Here is a 17,012-nt window from a genome sequence, read left to right on the forward strand (position 1 = left end):
AGTTCGCAGTACTAAGATGTTAACATGACATGGAAATTGAATAACGATCGATATTCTGAGAAGTTTGGTATTCTGAAGTTCGCAGTACTGAAATATTTTTACAATGAAACTATAAGCAGTCAGCAGGGGATCTCAGAAAAGCTCGTTAATGTAGTGTTCGCAGTAACGAGGGTTCACTATAACATTCACTTGCAGTGAAACACATCTTGCTCAATTTTACTTTGTCGTATGTCCCGCCTTTCAGATTCAATGTCTTGTCTGACAACCTCTACCAAACTCGTGTTATTTCATTGGCATTGATTATTTCCAAAATCACGAGAGTGCGGCTATGTTAAGGGAAGCACTCTTGCACGTTTCACATATTGAATGTGGTGGTAAACAGGAGTTCGATACACGAGTAGTACAGTGCTGTACTTATGCATGGGATATTCAAGGGCATGTTAAGACTGTTTGGTACAGACAATAAGTTGACATATCTGGGTTTGACACATCCAGGATCAGCTCTACACATATGCAGACCTGCCACCCCTGTTTAGAAATACTGCAGTAGAAAGCAAAAAATACAAAATATTGGTGAAAAATAGAATAGAACCCCTTTGATATAATCTTGTTTTCCCGGCGCCGTTTGCTATCGAGAACACCAAAAATTAGCCAACAGAGTTACGCATTTATAATGTTTTATAAGTTTATAACATTCCCAGTAAGCACAATCTTCCAGCACCAATGTTTAGTACATCGCCAGACTGCGATCATATGATACATTTTCTGACCGCTAGACCCAATATAAAGAAGAAAAGGTGCAACGCGTGCACAATCGGCAACAGTAGCCGCCCACCACGGCCTCTCCCCCCCAATACTGGTGTGCACTTAGTGCGCACACTGGTGCGCACTAAGTTTGTAATTCCGGTACCAGCAAACCTTCTCCATGGTCGTCGCACACTGCATTCACAGCTATGATTGCCAACCCTACTGCGATAAGCATCTTCCCTTTTCTGTTTCACTGCCCGTGGGGTGCAGTGCCATTAGAAACATTCTTCATTCGTTTAACTATAGGCGGGTACAACTTCAGAAGGCAGGAGAAGCCCCGCCCAGATGATCGAAGCGTGATGGCCGATTCGTTCCACGACTAAAAAAGTAGTCCCACTGACGCGACTTGGCCACGTTCGAATCGCAAACTGCCATGTTCTCCGTCAGCAGGGTCACTGGCCGTCCAGCTCATGACGTCAGTGCAGAGTGTGCGCCCATTGGTGGAGACTCGTGTGCATGCAGTTTTGAGAGGAAAATGCTGCTGCCTTCTAAAGTTGTACCCAACTGTAGGGGTGTGCGAAGACTCAAATATCACTGAATGGAACAGTGAATGCTCAAACAATGCAATTCGCAAATCAAATATCTACTACAGTCGAAACCCGCGATAACGAAACCTCGCGAAAAATGTTTTCGTATCCCCGGCGAACACCCATAGGATTCAATGCATTTCGTACCTCTCAACAATGAAATATCGCTGTACTACAATCACGCATAAACCTGCATATTACCTACTTGCACAAGGTTAGCAAGCTTCAAAAGGTGCTCAAATGCGATTGCTTTGCACAATAATTTCATAAAATACCACCACATTACACTTGCGTGGGTGCCTCCATTTTTGTTTACAAAAACAACCAAGCGATGCGAGTGATCACCTTAAATTCGCCTTAAATTTGGGATAGCCTTTCATTTCAGTCTTTCAGAAAAACTCTAAACTTTTTATGCAATAGATAAAATATTGCAGGAAAACACATGTCCACTGTTGTACTGGGAACCTCATTGGTATTCAGTGCAAGAGAATGTCACTACAGTCGAACCTCAATACAGTGAGACCTCGTTAAACCGTAGTTGGCTGAAGTTTGGAAAAAGTACGCACGAAACGGTAGCACCACTAAACCGAAATATGAGATTGCCCACTTACCTGTCAAAAACGGAACTCCGAGAGAGTGCGATGAAAGGGGAAAGAACATGCAGTATTTATTTACTTTGCGCGACAAGCGTGCTATTTTCGTTTGATGCCGCGGCAGCCTAGCAGCGACGACAGCAGCCTCAAACTTGCTGAAGCTGCGTGCCAGCTTTTCAGCCAGCCCCCTCTTCTCGGCAAACACTCGCATGGCAGATTCCTCGTTGGTGTTGCATATTCTCTGTGCACGCGCACGGTAGTGCTGCAGAAGTCACGGGGCGCCTTTTTTCATTGCGGGGTGCTGTTCTCGTCACGCCGGCTGCATTCATGAGGCTGACGTAACGCACAGCTTCTGCCACTGTCAGGCCTGAATCGCCCGTGCTGTCGCTGTCCGTGTCGTCCTAGGACATCACTGTCGCTAGTCCATACTTCGACAACAGAGGCAACGATGGCAAAAAGTCTAACCTCATAGCCGACATCTCTTCACGGTTGCAGCAGCGCTGCCAAGCAACTTTTTCGCATTCCAAATGCCACACACCGTAGTCAACAATAGACCCATGTTGCATGCCAGCGCTGACTTTTCGTGTCACATTCGATAGTACGAACAATGTCTAATTTTTCTTCTATGCTAAGCACCTGGCGTCTTTTTTATCCGAGTTTCGGCATGACATGATTTCTCGCTTGCACAACGCCACAATGCTCTCTGGCACAGCACCGAAATAATGTTGATGTTGATGTGGCTTCACGCACAAATGCACAGGGCACTTGGAGGCCATTGTGCTGATCTCCGAGGCTTGTTGTTCGGCCGGGCTGCCGGACGGAGACGATGCACCACTGTGTTTGCGCGACGAAAAGTGGAAACACTACGTGTTAACCGATACGTACGCAATAAGCTGGTACGGTTTATGCGGATACAAAACGCATTATGTTCAAGGGCCGCCAAGTCGGGGATTTGACTTTACTACTTTTAAAACGAAACTACTGTTTAAGCAGGTACGGTTTAACGAGGTTTTACTGTATATCGAACAGCGCGGTGATTGCGAAATAGTTCGACATAGCCAGAATTCTATATATAGAATCACATAATAAATGCATAAAGCACTTGTACAAATCAATGAATCGTTGCGCAGCAAAATATTCACTTGAATCTTCTCACAAAGTATTTATTTCTTTGGCTGAAAATACTGCAGCAGTGTAGCCTGCTTCTTATTGGCAGCTACATGCTTAACCGAAAGACCCTCCATCCATGCGCCACCACCGCTTTCTTAAGTAGCGACAACCTTTGTTGTGCGCCGCCTTTCCCCCTCACACCAAATCCGGTTCCAGTATTTCCGGTTCCGGCATTTCCGGTTTCGGTGTTTCCGGTTTCGGTGTTTCCGCTTCCTGGAGTTGCGCTGCGGGAACTTCCGCTTTGACTGCTGTTAGACGATGGTGAGACGCCCGCGCATGCTTAGCAGAGCTGTGGCAGCCACCATAAGAATGCAAAGGGGACAAGCTGTTGTATTCCGCTGAAGTAGTTCGCAGTCGCTGTTTTCCAAATGCACGAAAAACGGCAGTGGTCTCCAAGCGCCCAGGCACTACATTCCACTGTACGTTGTCGCTCGTGTCACAACCCGTCGCAGGTTGACGCAAAGCAGCGAACACGAGCAGATTGCTGGTTACAATAGGCAGTGGTTCTTGGATGGAATCGCATCCACAGTTTCAACCGCAGCTGGTGCAATTAAAGCCTCTCTATCGACGGGAAAGTAAACAACGCTAAAAAACATAGAGTCACTTCCTCTCGGAACAGGAAGCTGCAGCTACGCAAGTTCCGCTTGACGCCGGAAGCTAAGGGGGTGAGTGGGAGAGGACCGTGGAGGAGGAGGAGGGCAGGTTGGCGGTACTTAACCTGGTCGGCGGAAACGTGTATGGAGGGGCTTTAGCTTAACCATGGCATCCTTAACAGCCTAACGATCCACAAGAAATAGGCCAGTGCCTTCTATGGCACCGCAGTAGTGGCGCAGAAGGGCCAAAGCAGCTACAGCCTCAGTTGAAGTTGGGAACGGGCTAAAATAATCAGTGCTTGAGGGTATCAACCTTTGCAGCATCTTCGCTTAGCCGTTACTGCTACTGCGATCTCCATGTCTGTCAAAACATTTTTTGACACTGACAAATATTAAGTGGCAACTGCCATGGGGTCTATGAGTGAGCCCAGTGAACACACGCTGTCGTGCGTCCTTGTGGATGCAAACCGCCAGTCCTCACGAGGCGCGGCAGACGCACCGAGGTGGAGTCAGTGTGGCGAATGCAACGAGTCGTTGACTTTGTCAAATGAGCCAAGTCACTGCTTTCATACACTGCTACGTTGAAATGGCACCCTCGGCGCAATCTATGTGTGCAGCTATAGTGTGCAGCAGTCAGGAACGCCCATCGCGCCACCGCTATCTTCGAAGGTGTTGTGGAAAAGCTTGCCACCTGTCAAAAGCACACACGTGGTCTGGGGTGGCAGGGTTCGATACAGTTGAACCTAGCAATAACGAAATCAACGGGGAACGCAAAAAAATTCGCATTCGTGAGAATTTCATTGTTGCAAAAAGAGACAGCACAGATAGGTAATGCATCGCAGAACAAAACTTTACTGTCAAAATTCCGTTAGCCTACTTTGCAAGCTTTGCTCAAGGATATAGAACCGCATTGCTGACGGTACAAAGTGCGCTGCACGCGTCAACCAGCAGTGGCAGCACTGCCATAGCACAGTCAATTGCTTTTGGAGATGCAATCACTTTTCCGAGATTTTGTGTAACTCGGCACCGGACGCAGAGCAACAGCGCATGCAGCAGCATTTCTCCAGCGCACACTGTTGCACATAGGCGCCATACGCGTCAGTGCCGAGCACAAAAGTGATCGTATCTCATATTTACTCGAATCTAGGCCGGCTCCGATTCTCAGCCAACCCCCAAATATCTGGAAAAAAAATAACTTGTCTCGGATATAGGCTGAACAAAAAAAAGTGAGGACAGAGTTCACAAAATGAAAACAGCCTTTGTTTAATATGAACATGCCGAGCTCGCTCTACGTTATCACTGCTAGCCTCGTCGCTATAGGTCAAACCGCATGTTGCTTGTGGATGTGCGCAAGCTCACATCCGCGCACCCATGCATGTGCAGACAGTGCAGCGCGGCTCACAGGCATCGAAATGCAGCACTATCTCGGTGAACAGCTAGTCTCTGTTATAGCACGCTTATTTTTCTTATCGCTGCCATCTCCTTGCTGCAGCACATGCAAAAAGCATCCCTCGTTGTCCCCTGCAACGACGGACGTTTTTCTCCTCGATGCTGAAGTCCCGCCCGGCTTGAACGTTTGACAATGCCTCTACGGCTAGCACAGGTTTTCGTTTGAGGGCGGCACTATAGTGGCATCGCCCGTCTGGTGCCATTATGATACCACGCTATGGGCCACGCTGCACACCGATACAACACAGGTGAAAAACGCAACTGGTGCCATTATGATACCACGCTATGGGCCACGCTGCAAGCCGATACAACACAGGTGAAAAACGCAACATTGCTCGTGTACTTCAGTTAGCTACTGGCACGGCTAATAGCAGCTGCAATACTGATTTTTCTAGATGGCGTTAGCTATGCACCATATTCATCATTTTCAATTACAAACTGGCACGTTTTTTTTTAAATCCTTCAATCCAAGCTGACCATAGAGTTTGGTAGATGATTAGTGCCAAAAAAGCTATTGGCCTAGATTCGAATAAATACAGTACTTTCTTAATCCTATGCACCACGAACTTCCAATAGGGTTGGATTTTTTTGCCAATGTGACCAGACAAGGCGCTGGATGGGGCACAAATGCGATTTCCGGGAGATTTTCCTGTCAACTGTACAACCGGAAGAAATACTCGAAGTCCATGAGTCCAACGGCCGAGAGGGTGGGTAACTCTGCCATTACTCGGCGGCTCAACATCAATGATTCAACGATTCACAGGTGACAAGACCAATGGAAGGCCCTCTTTAAATTCGAGGCCGGCCGGAAGGGCTCTGTGGACCTTGTAGTAATCTACAGTGGCGTAGCCAGGAGGGGGGGGGGGGGCTCATGGGGCTATATTGTTACTTTTGCGAAAAGTAATGGGCCACGGAACTCTTCAGTTGCCGGATACTCACATTATTGCGATAACAATTCAATTATATGGACACTCAAGGAGCACACCTGTCGCCGCCGTTGCCATCATGTTTCGTATGAAGTCTGATGGCGATAACATCATCAGCGCGCGCCACATACTGTATGTGCGAGTGAAAGCGCGGGAGGGGGGAGGGGGCTGAGGTCAGTCTTGTGTGCGCATCGGAGAAAATCGAGGACGAAGCGCGCCGCCTTCTGTCGCACGCGATGCATTGGGAGAGTGGAGGGAGGGTGGCGGGCCTTAGGATTCTGTGGTCTGAAATTACGGGGTTTTACGTGCCAAAACCACTTTCTGAGTATGGGGCATGCCATAGTGGAGAACTTTGGAAATTTCGACCACCTGGGGTTCTTTAACGTGCACCTATATCTAAGTACACAGGTGTTTTTGCATTTCGCCCCATCGAAATGCAGCCACCATGGCCGGGATTCAATCTGCGACCTCGAGCTCAGCAGCCCGACACCATAGCCACTGAGCAACCACGCCGGGTGTTCTATGATCTGTGAATCTGTGATTAAGCAACATGTTTGTTTGCCTTGTTTGACGCATTATACAGGATGTTTTAGCTAACTTTAGCCACAGTAAGAATATGCCGAATCACTTTAAGACGATGCGACCACATGCATACTCACTTGTTCACTTGGCCACATGCTCACTTTGGTATGCAGTGTGTCATGCTTTTTGTATGCTGCTTAATTAGATAATTAGTCAAGATAAATTAACTCACTTCTGAAGCAACGATGCTAGGAAAAAAATTCCAATGAGAAAGTTGCAGAGCAGTTTGCAAAACGTCCGAATAAACAGTTTCTGTCTTTCTATCTATTAAGTATTAGTGTTTTTCAGCTCACTCCGGATGCCCGCGACAGGACATGCCCGCTTGCGCGTCGTGATTGCACTGCTCCCAAGCGTTCCGCACTCAACCAGCCATAGGTGCGCTGCCACTTAAAAAGTGACAAGGCAGCGACGCAAGCGTTGGTTGTTCAATTTAAGCTAGCAACCGTTATCTACTGCGTTGCATAAAGCAACTGACGGACGTGTTGGCGGTGATAGGTAGTAGTTCCCGGCAGCGATAAACAGACTATCGTGCATCAGCTGTTAAAGCGCAATCAATTTCGTGATGCCTTTTTCCAACGAGGAAAAAGCAGACATGATCCTTGCACTAGGAGCTGCAGGCAGACAGAGACGACAGGCTGCAAGAATATTTCGAAGCTGGCACCCGAGTACGTGACCGAGCTCGAGGATAATACTCAACACCTACGAGTCGCTGAAGCAAGCCGGCAGCTTCACAAGAGGCAGAGAGCTTCAGTCATAAATAATGAGGTTCACTCCAACGTTTTGTCTTTCATGGCGGCTAATCCACACGCTAGCGCGTGCAGCGTGAGCGTACAGCTCGGTGTGTCCAACTCAGCTGCCTGAATGATTTTGAAAACAGCTGAACTGCACCCCTATCATGTAGAGTTGCATCAATGCCTGGAGTCAAGGGATCTCCAAAAGAGACTCAATTTTGTGAATTGGATTTTGATTCAGGAGGAGCAGGATTCTGACTTTCTCACCAAGGTACCCGGACTGACGAGGCGAACTTTTCCCGAAATTTCCAAGTAAATATCCACAACGCCCACTATTCGAGTGAGCAAAATCCCCACTGGCTAGGAAGATCACGCCACCAATATAAGCGGTATTTTAACGTTTGGCGCGGAATATATGGCAACACAGTCATTGACCCAGTGTGTTTTACCCACACTCTGAACACTCTGACGGGCAATAGGTATATGAGTTCCTCAAAGGGATAGTTGAAGACTTCAACTGCAACATGCCACTAGCCCAGCTTGTCACAATGTGGTATCAGCACGACGGGGCCCCAGCTCACAGCTGCAGTCAAGCACGAGCATGGCTTGATGTTACCTTCTCAGGGCAATGGAGAGGAAGAAACAGGCCTGTCCTGTGGCCAGCAAGGGAACCCGACCTCAACCCTCTAGACTTTTTCTTGTAGGACTGTGTTAAGGATCACATATACACGACCGACGGAAACGACTCCAGAAGCATTACAGGAGAATATAACTGAAGTTTGCCACAGCATTTCACCGATGGTGCTCAAGGCAGCGACAGCATGCTTTCTCAGAGGATCCCAGCGTTGTATTGCTGCAGAAAGTGACCTCTTCGAGCGCTTGCTGTGAAAGCGCAGGAAAAATAAATGTAAATTCAGTGAAAGACTGCGTCAGGTCAGTCAGGACACCTTTATTTTCAAATTTTCAGCGTTCTGAAAACAGTTCTTTATTTAGGGATGTTCAATTTGCTTACAGGCGTCGCGAAATGACAGACCTGTTACTTTCAGCAGCACAAGTGATAACCACTGTGTCTGCTTAAACGCTATAACAAACTTTCGCGAGGGGGAGCACATCGCTGGCGTAAATGGCACAGCCAACGCTTACGTCGCTGCCCTGTCGCCTTTTAAGCGGCAGCACACCTATGTCTGTTTGTGCGGGGAAAGTTGGGGAGCAGTGCAATCACGACACGCAAGCGGACATGTCACTTGGTGTTTTGTGTTTCGCAAGCATCATCAGTAAGCTGAAATACACTAATACTTAATAGATATATAGAAAGACAGAAACTGTTTATTCGGACGTTTTGCAAACAGCTCTCCAATTTTCTAATTAGAATTTTTTTCCTAGCTTCGTTACTTCAGAAGTTGGTTTATTAATCTTGGCTAAAAATCTCATTAACCCTCTCAGGGTCAATGACGTAAATATACGGCGCCGTCTGTACGTTTAAAAACCGCGCGAATTTCCTTTTTCTTTTCTGTCATGTGCTGCCACTATGTGGGAATACAGGGAATTTTTTTCGTACACCTCCCTCTCTCAGTTTTCGTTACATGGTTTGTTTTAGCGCTAGTTTGCCCCCGCGCGTCTATATTCTACCGCTCGCGCATTGGCACTAGCGCGGGCGGGCGGCGGTTCGGGTTCTGTTCCGCACACAGTTTCAGCTTCTTTCGCTTGCAGAACTGATGGCTATCTCGTTACTAATCGCTCAAAGAGTGACCACCTCTTTCCCGCTCGTTTAGTGCTCACAGGGGTGCGCATAGGATGGATGCCGCCATGCATGCGTTTCCATTGCTTTTTTTTTTTTGACACTCGCGAAAACTAATTGCCTCTGGTTGGCGATAAGATGAAGATTAGCGGAAGTTTGTCACACGTGCTTCTTTGACGGGCACACAATCACACATTTTTCTCGAGTGCGCGCACCTACGCAGTTTGATTACGCTATAGTTGTACATACCAGATATTAGTGCAAGAGCAGGAACATTTGAGCCTTGCAAAATATTCTCGTCTGCACATTTTCAAGACCTTGAATTATGTGTATAAAAATGCACCAAATTTTTATTTATTATAAGTTTATTTCCTTTTTTATTGTTGTTATTCATGAATGAAGAGTACATATATACCAACGCAAAATATTTTATTGTCACTTAACGGTCGCCCTAAAAAAATTGCGGTAAATTTTTTTCGAAGTAAGTCCCTAAGAAGAATTAGAATCTGCAATAAAAAAAAATCGTCCCTGGGCGGTTGCATATGGCGAAAAAAAAACCCTCGAAGGGTTAATCAAAATACAAAAGAAAGCATGACACACTACATACAAAAGTGAGAACATGCACTTGGTCGCATCATCCTAGAGTGCATCGGCATATTTTTTAAACTCTGGCTAAAGTTAGCTGAAACACCATGTATACAGTGACTTTTGCTTAGATACGTAGATTTATTAGATACCTTTATGTATATTCAAATATCTTGTTGCGAGGTTTTGTGGATACATGCAGTGAACTTTGTTTCCCGAGACGCTTTTTTGCTTTTTATCAGGCTTTATCTTCGCATTTGTGTATTCCATTGTACTTCGCATTTCTAATGTATATTTTGCAGAACTGCTGCTTTTTATAAGTGATCTCTGTTGCGACTAGAATTTCAGTGAAATTACAATATACAACCGGTGACAGCTGCTCCTGCGCAGTATATTTCAATGAAGGACAGCGTCACAGATTTTTCCCTGAGCGTTGCATATGTACAAAAATGTAAACAATGTTCTTGAATGACAAAGCTTTATTAAAATATTTGTTTTCAACTTGTTCACTTCACAGCCTTTACATTTATCATCTCAGCTGTATGCACTGCTTTGCTGGTTTCGCGCTGATGTAGTTCTAAAGTTTATGCGATATTTTATTTCTTATTAAACAGACAAAAGAACATGGAACCATTGATATACGTTATTTCTGCCAAAATTTTTGGGACATAAGAATATATTCTTTTATGAAAGAATACATATTTTACTTGTCTTGACAGTGTCTAGCATCCAAGAATTTGTTTGCAGCATCTTTGGCAATGGCAATGCATTTATTATTCATGTACAGTCGCCGACCGTTTATTCGGACCTCACGCGGACTGCGAAAATGTCCGAATAAACAGGTGTCCGAAAAAGCAGATTAAGAAAAAAAAAATGAAATCCTTTATTTCCACGCACTTATTCGGGCTCGGTAGTAGCCTTGGAAGAAATCGTGAATGCGCCGTTGCACGCTGTTTCGTTTACGCGCAATCAGATAAGCCTGAATCTCGGAGAGGGTCGTACGGTCACTATTGGCGGCTGAAAGCAAGGCACTGCTTGTACACGCTCCGCATGCGACGGCGGCGTAGCACATGGTGCGTCATCTTCCAACTCGGAGTCATCGTCCGGCGGTGCAGCAGAAACCTAACGAATGATCTTGCCGTCGTCGAGTTCTGCGCATGTCAATACAGCAGTGTCAGCACCTATGAAACTGTCACATGAGACGGTGTCCGGAATCGCAATGCCACCACTGCGCAGGTCTCGGCAGAACATTTTCCGCGTCAGTAGGGAGCACATCGGAAGGCGACAAATCTTAGGCCTCCCGGCGCCCCCTTGCCGGCACCATTAGACCCTTGACGCGATGTTTACGTATGCCGCGTTGGATCACCGAAACCTCGACACAGCACACAAAGCAAACACCACCGTGCCGACACCAGTCCCACAAACGAAAAACGCGGCCTGCTCGCAGCGTCTTGCGCGAGGAAACAAATCAGCTGCTGGATTGTCTTGACATGGCTTACTAAGCTGAAACCGGAACTGCTGCAGAGCCGCTCTATCTAACCCGGCAGAAACGATGATGATGAGCGGGGATTTCTAGTAGCGCCACTTCGTGGGGCAGCAAGGAAGCTCCGTTCAAAACAAAAATGGCGTTCAGCAAATCGAACCATGCACCGGTCAGAGTCGGTGCATGGTGCTCTCGACCGAGTTAGCTAAAGGAGTGTCCGAAAAATCGGACGAGAGGTTCCAAGGTGTCCGAACTTTCGGCAGTTGTTATACATTATGGTCTATGGGGAGAATGGCGGTGCCGCGAAGCTGACCGAATAATCGGGCATGTCCGAATTTTTGGAGTCCGGAAAATCGGTCGGCGACTGTATTTGATGCCTCGGCCAATGCTGTAAGGAGGAGGCCAAGCTGCAACCCTCATCTTTGTGCAGAACTCCAGCAATGCTGTGCTATCACGCCCAACTGCATACAACAGCAACCCAATGACAACAACAGCCTGACAGCTGTCACAATTAAGGCAGGAGAGAAGTGACACTTCATCAACTGCCACCTGCGGCATTAAGGATAGGGACTGGTGATAGGAATTCACAGAATAACTGTGGTGCTGAATGCCACAGTGAAAACTACTGCATCGCACTAACAGCCTGCTACTGCATTCGAAAGAAATATGCAGATGCTACCTTCTTTGAATGTGCATTGTGCATGTTACAAACAATGAAGGAACTGACCAGGGACACGCTTGACAGGCTCGAAGCCCGCCGCATATCAAGCCCCCAGGTCGCTTTGGCGGCGACTGCGTGCTTCTTGCCGTGTGGCGATACCCAGCCCTGTGGGGAGGGCGCCGCTGAGTGCACACATTGTGCAATAGCTCAGTGGCTAGCTCTTCTTGTTCTGTGCCCAACGCAGCAGTGCAAACGCGTGGTGGCAGTGAGCAACATCTTACTGTAAAAACCGGACTATAGGTCGGACCAGAATATAGGTCGATCCCCTAACTAAAATTCTAAAAATGAAAAAAAAATCTTTTTCAATGGCAAAAGTACCGAAAGACAACCTTACCTTGAAACAATTGCGACTCAGCCGGTTGCACAATGGTGACAGTATTTATTTAAACACTGCTCGCATGTGCACCTGGCCAAATTTTTAAACAGTATTGCGCGACCATCGACCCGCGTGCTTGTCAGCACCTTATTAATGGCGCTGAGCGGCGAAACAAACGACATATGCGCATGTGTACACATGCCCTTACTTTCGCTATTTCGCCGTTCGGTGCCGTGATGATAAGGTGCTGACAAACACACGGGTCGATGGTCACGCGGTACTGTTAAAAATTGGCCGGCTGTGCAGTACACAGAAGGGCACGACGTGCGCAAGCGCTACTCCAGATCAGAGTCATCCAAACTAGAGTCGGATGACGAATGCTTCTCGCTGCCCAGTCCATAGGGGCGCGCGATCTCTACCGCTTTCAAACGAATGCATTAGGCAGTCACAGGCAGCGATCTTACACGCAGCTCCCGGACGAAGTCTGCAAACCTTGCCTTCCAGTTCTGCGGTTGCTGCAAGTTGTAATACGTTGCTTTTGCCTCCACCACTACCGAATGCTCTTTTCAGATACTCCAAGTTCGCACTTTGCCGCCAGGTTGCCGTGGGCTTCCACATACTCAAATCGCCTTTTTCTTGAAGGCAACGGTGAATTGACGTCGGCTTCCGCTCATTTTGAAACAATATGTGAAAACGCAGCCTTCAACCAACATAACTTTGCGACAATGGAAACGCAAAATGCTGGTGCCACAATGTCGCCACACCACGCTGCTACTGATGGCGATGGCGAAGGCGGTTGTTTACTTCATCTGCCCATTGTTACAAGACTTCCGTAGTTTTTCCGCCAATGTCCGGTATATAAGACGAGGGTCGACTTTTCGCGATGGTTTCTTGAAAAAAGGTTCGACCTATATTCCGGTTTTTACGGTAATGTGGCGAGCATGAAGGTGAGCGAGAGGTGGCATGAAGAGGGCCTAACATCACAATGGAGTCAGGCCTTTATAATTTTGCATGAAGCTTTTGTGACAAAAATGGAAGAACATATATTTTAAAAATGATTTATGTACGAGCAGCCCCCATTATCCAAAATGAATCTCATGCGCTGCCCTTACTATAATTGTGCGACAGTCCATTTCTGACAAGCCCGTGGTTGCACATTTTAGCAGAACAAAGAAATACTGCATGTGAACTCACAACAAGGTCTTTGACGACTGCTTGCAATGTGACAATGTTTGGCCCTCCGCGAAGGTTTTCCAAAATCTTGATCTCTCGCTTTATTTTTTTCTTCTTCACAGGCTGTAAGTAAAAAATATATATATAGACAAAGAGATGGAGACAGGGAAATAGTACCTTCTAAGCATACAAATGATGTCAATGATAGCAACCACAAGTCAGTATTGTAACTAACAAATGCTTGAAAAGAATTATGTGGACACTTACTAAGCTTAAAATTGTCATCAAGAGGCCTACACAGCAATACAAAAATAACTGCAACAAAGTACAGTAACTGCCCTTATTTGTTGCATTCAGCACATACCCCACCAAATCTTCACATAACCCTCTTTCTTTAAGCACTTGGCTTGCCACTGGAAAAACAAGTAATAGTGTTCCAACGAATTCTGGGACACTGTGGGCTCCATGGCAATGAGACGGCCGATGCTGAAGCAAGGCGCGCCCCTCAGCAATGGGGGGCGTGCCTGTGGCCTGTGAACTGTTGTGCCGTTCTCTAGACAGGAAATCGTGTGCCTCCTGTAAGAATTAACGAGGAGTGCGACGAGAAGATACTGCGCCTAGCCAGACGCTTGCCACGTCCGCCCTAAAAGGCCGAATCCCACTACTATGCATTTTTCTGTTCTGCATGGAATTCCATACCCGCATGCCCGCCTGATACACAGATTACGTTTAGGCGTCGCTTTCACGCACAGGTACTTGCAGATCATTGGACTGGCGGACTCCCCAGACTATTCAGCATGTGGCGTTGTTGAGACTACAGACCATGTGCTTGTGGTGTGCCCTGTGTATGCACACGAAAGACTGACACTTGCAGCTACCTTGAGACATTTTAGACAGACCACTATCAGAAGACCTCCTGCTAGGTGCATGGCTGGAGAGTTGGCAGACGATAGATGCAATGAGTGCTTTTTCATGTTTCTTAGGCAACATGGGCCTGGACTCGCGCTTGTGATGGTAGCACTTATACAATGTGCTCTTTCATCTCATTTCTCCCATCATCATCCCGCATTGTGACTCTCTTCTATTCTTCCCATTCCCTTGCGCAGAGTAGCAGGCCAGATACTCTTAAATTACATGTGACAGGAAAATTGAATTTGTAGCCAAAGTAATTAGCGACCTTTCACTCTGTAGTTTGTTCACAGGCAACACGAAGAAAATGACTTACCTTTAATATTTTAACTACACACTTCTCGTTGTTAGTGATGTTAATAGCCTCAAACACCTCACTGTACTTCCCACGGCCAAGCTTGCGGACAAGCTGGTAGTCATCTTGAACTCTGAAAGCAAATGCATCAAATTAAGTAAACATCAGCCTAACATACAGCTACTTGCAGGTGCTTCCATGATACAGCTCACACAAGTGTTATGCAGATACTAAAGAACTGCCACAAAGCCCAGTGTTGCCAACTTGTAGTCCTATCTGTGCTATGACATTAGAGAAGTCATTTTGCTGAAATTACTGAGCATCATAATGAGTGTGAAATGTGCATTGTGTACAATTTGCTATTGTCCCGTGGCAGCATACAGGACCAACATACTCGTTCACACAAATATGAAAAATTAAACTTTTCTGCGTATAAAGTGAACCTAGGTTGCATACTCAAAGCACTATCAGTAAGTAGCATACTGACAGCAGGAGAATTGAGTAGTTATGGTATATTTAAGGGCAACTGCAATGAAATTAAACTTTACCTAAATTGGTCCATAAATTAGTAATACTATACATTATCGATGCAACATTGGCAAACATGCAGAGTTGGTAACCAATTTTTTTTTTTACTGACAACCTTTAAATAGCATATTAGCAGACTACACAGGCAACAGGTGGTTAGCGCATACGATGTGGATCCCAGAGCATGGCCTCAGGGATCCCCCCCCCCCCCTCACTGTGCCACGGCCACTTCCCAATCTCAGAAGGTCCCATGCCCTGGCATATCGCTATCATCTCAACATTCCGGGTTTGGTGTCAATCTGGTGAGCAGTAATGGCAGCATTTTGGTGTAAAAATGTCCATTTTCAAGAGCTCTTACGACACATGCCCTAGAATTTCAAGTATAAAATTTTGCACAGAGGCTGCCTTATATCTATGCTATCTTAAACTATATGCATTTTACTATGCCCTACTCGTCCAAGTCGCCAATGGTACAGGCAGTAAGGAGCCCATCGCTTCAGGAAGCTTAGACAAGAGTGATGATGACAGATCAGCAGCTCCACAGACAAAGACAGAGGAAAACTCGGAGGATGACATCACGTAGACTAAAATTGACGAGAATAGTGTTCCAACGAACCCTCCATGGTTTCCTTTTTTTAGCTGCACCCTCCAACCTTACGAAGTTTACGAGGTTTCAGTAAGAAGTTCACCACAAGTTTGCATGCTGAACTGTTTGAATATATTGAGCATTTTTTAGGCAATAGCTGGTTTTGATGATAGCAGGAGTGGACGTGGACAAAGGTGTTTTGGAGCAACTCTGGGAGCAGCAAGTTGGCTATATTGGAGCAGGTTTGGAGCAAGAATTGCCCATTTCGGAAATGTATGATAAAGCTCAAGATCGATGAAATACAAGCCGACTTAAAAAAGGTTCTTTATTTGAGTTTGAACAAAAACATCGTTATATACTTGCTAGCTAAGTGTGGCCAAAAAATAAAAATAACAAGGCTTTATGGGAAATGTGCTCTCTCTGTTGGTGGGTGTTCATGCTAGTCATAAGCCATCTTTATTTAGGTTTATTAGATAAATTTTATTAAACAACTTAATAATGTGTCAATGCAGACTGTGATGGATGCCAAGAAATGCCTGATAACAGCATTTAAAGCAGCCTAGATGTTGCATAATCTCTTTTGCCACCAAAAAAAAAATTTGGCAAATTTTTTTGAATGCCACGTGACAGTGTGCCCCCACGCCAGCAATATCAGTGGTCTCAAATTCAAACCTTGTTATCTAGATCACTGCAAATCTTACACACATTTGAACCATAGCACCGCATTAAGGCTCAAAGATAAGCACAGAAATTTAATGACGCATTGAAGAAAGAGGGCGGACACTTATTTTCTAGTGCGATGTACTAGGACGGTAGTTGACAAGGTTTATGTTTGAGACTACAGTAAAACCTCGTTAAACCGTACCCGCTTAAACAGTAGTTTCGTTTTAAAAGTAGTAAAGTCAAATCCCCGACTCAGCGGTCATTGAACATAATGTGTTTCGTATCCGCATAAACCGTACCAGCTTACTGCGTACACATCGGTTAAAACGTAGCGTTTGAACTTTTCGTCGCGCAAACACGGCGCTGCGCCATCTCCATCGGGCGGCCCGGCAGAACAACACGCCTCAGAGATCGGAACAACGGCCTCCAAGCGCCCTGTGCGTTTGCGCGTGAAGCCACATCAACATCAACATCATTTCGACGCGGTGCCAGAGAGCGTTATGGCGTTGCGCAAGCGAGGACTCGCGTCGTTCCGAAGCTTGGATAAAAAAGACGCCGGGTGCTCAGCATAGAAGAAAAATTAGACATCGTCCGTGCTATCGAACGTGACACGAAGAAGTTGGCGCTGACACGCAAC

At 46.2% G+C, this 17,012-nt stretch overlaps 1 protein-coding gene across 2 annotated transcripts in view; it reads right to left on the reverse strand.

Annotated features, from left to right (window-relative positions):
* Positions 1–17,012, reverse strand: part of CkIIalpha (casein kinase II subunit alpha) — an 80,480-nt gene that overhangs the window by 41,682 nt on the left and 21,786 nt on the right. For both annotated transcript variants that reach the window (XM_075703988.1, XM_075703987.1), the window contains exons 4-5: positions 14,620–14,731; positions 13,416–13,517 (exon numbers count right to left, since the gene is read on the reverse strand). In XM_075703988.1, coding sequence (XP_075560103.1) covers positions 13,416–13,517; positions 14,620–14,731 — 214 coding nt within the window. The remainder of the gene's footprint in view (positions 1–13,415; positions 13,518–14,619; positions 14,732–17,012) is intronic.

Source organism: Dermacentor variabilis, chromosome 1 (assembly GCF_050947875.1).
Source record: "Dermacentor variabilis isolate Ectoservices chromosome 1, ASM5094787v1, whole genome shotgun sequence".
NCBI classification, from domain to species: domain Eukaryota; kingdom Metazoa; phylum Arthropoda; class Arachnida; order Ixodida; family Ixodidae; genus Dermacentor; species Dermacentor variabilis.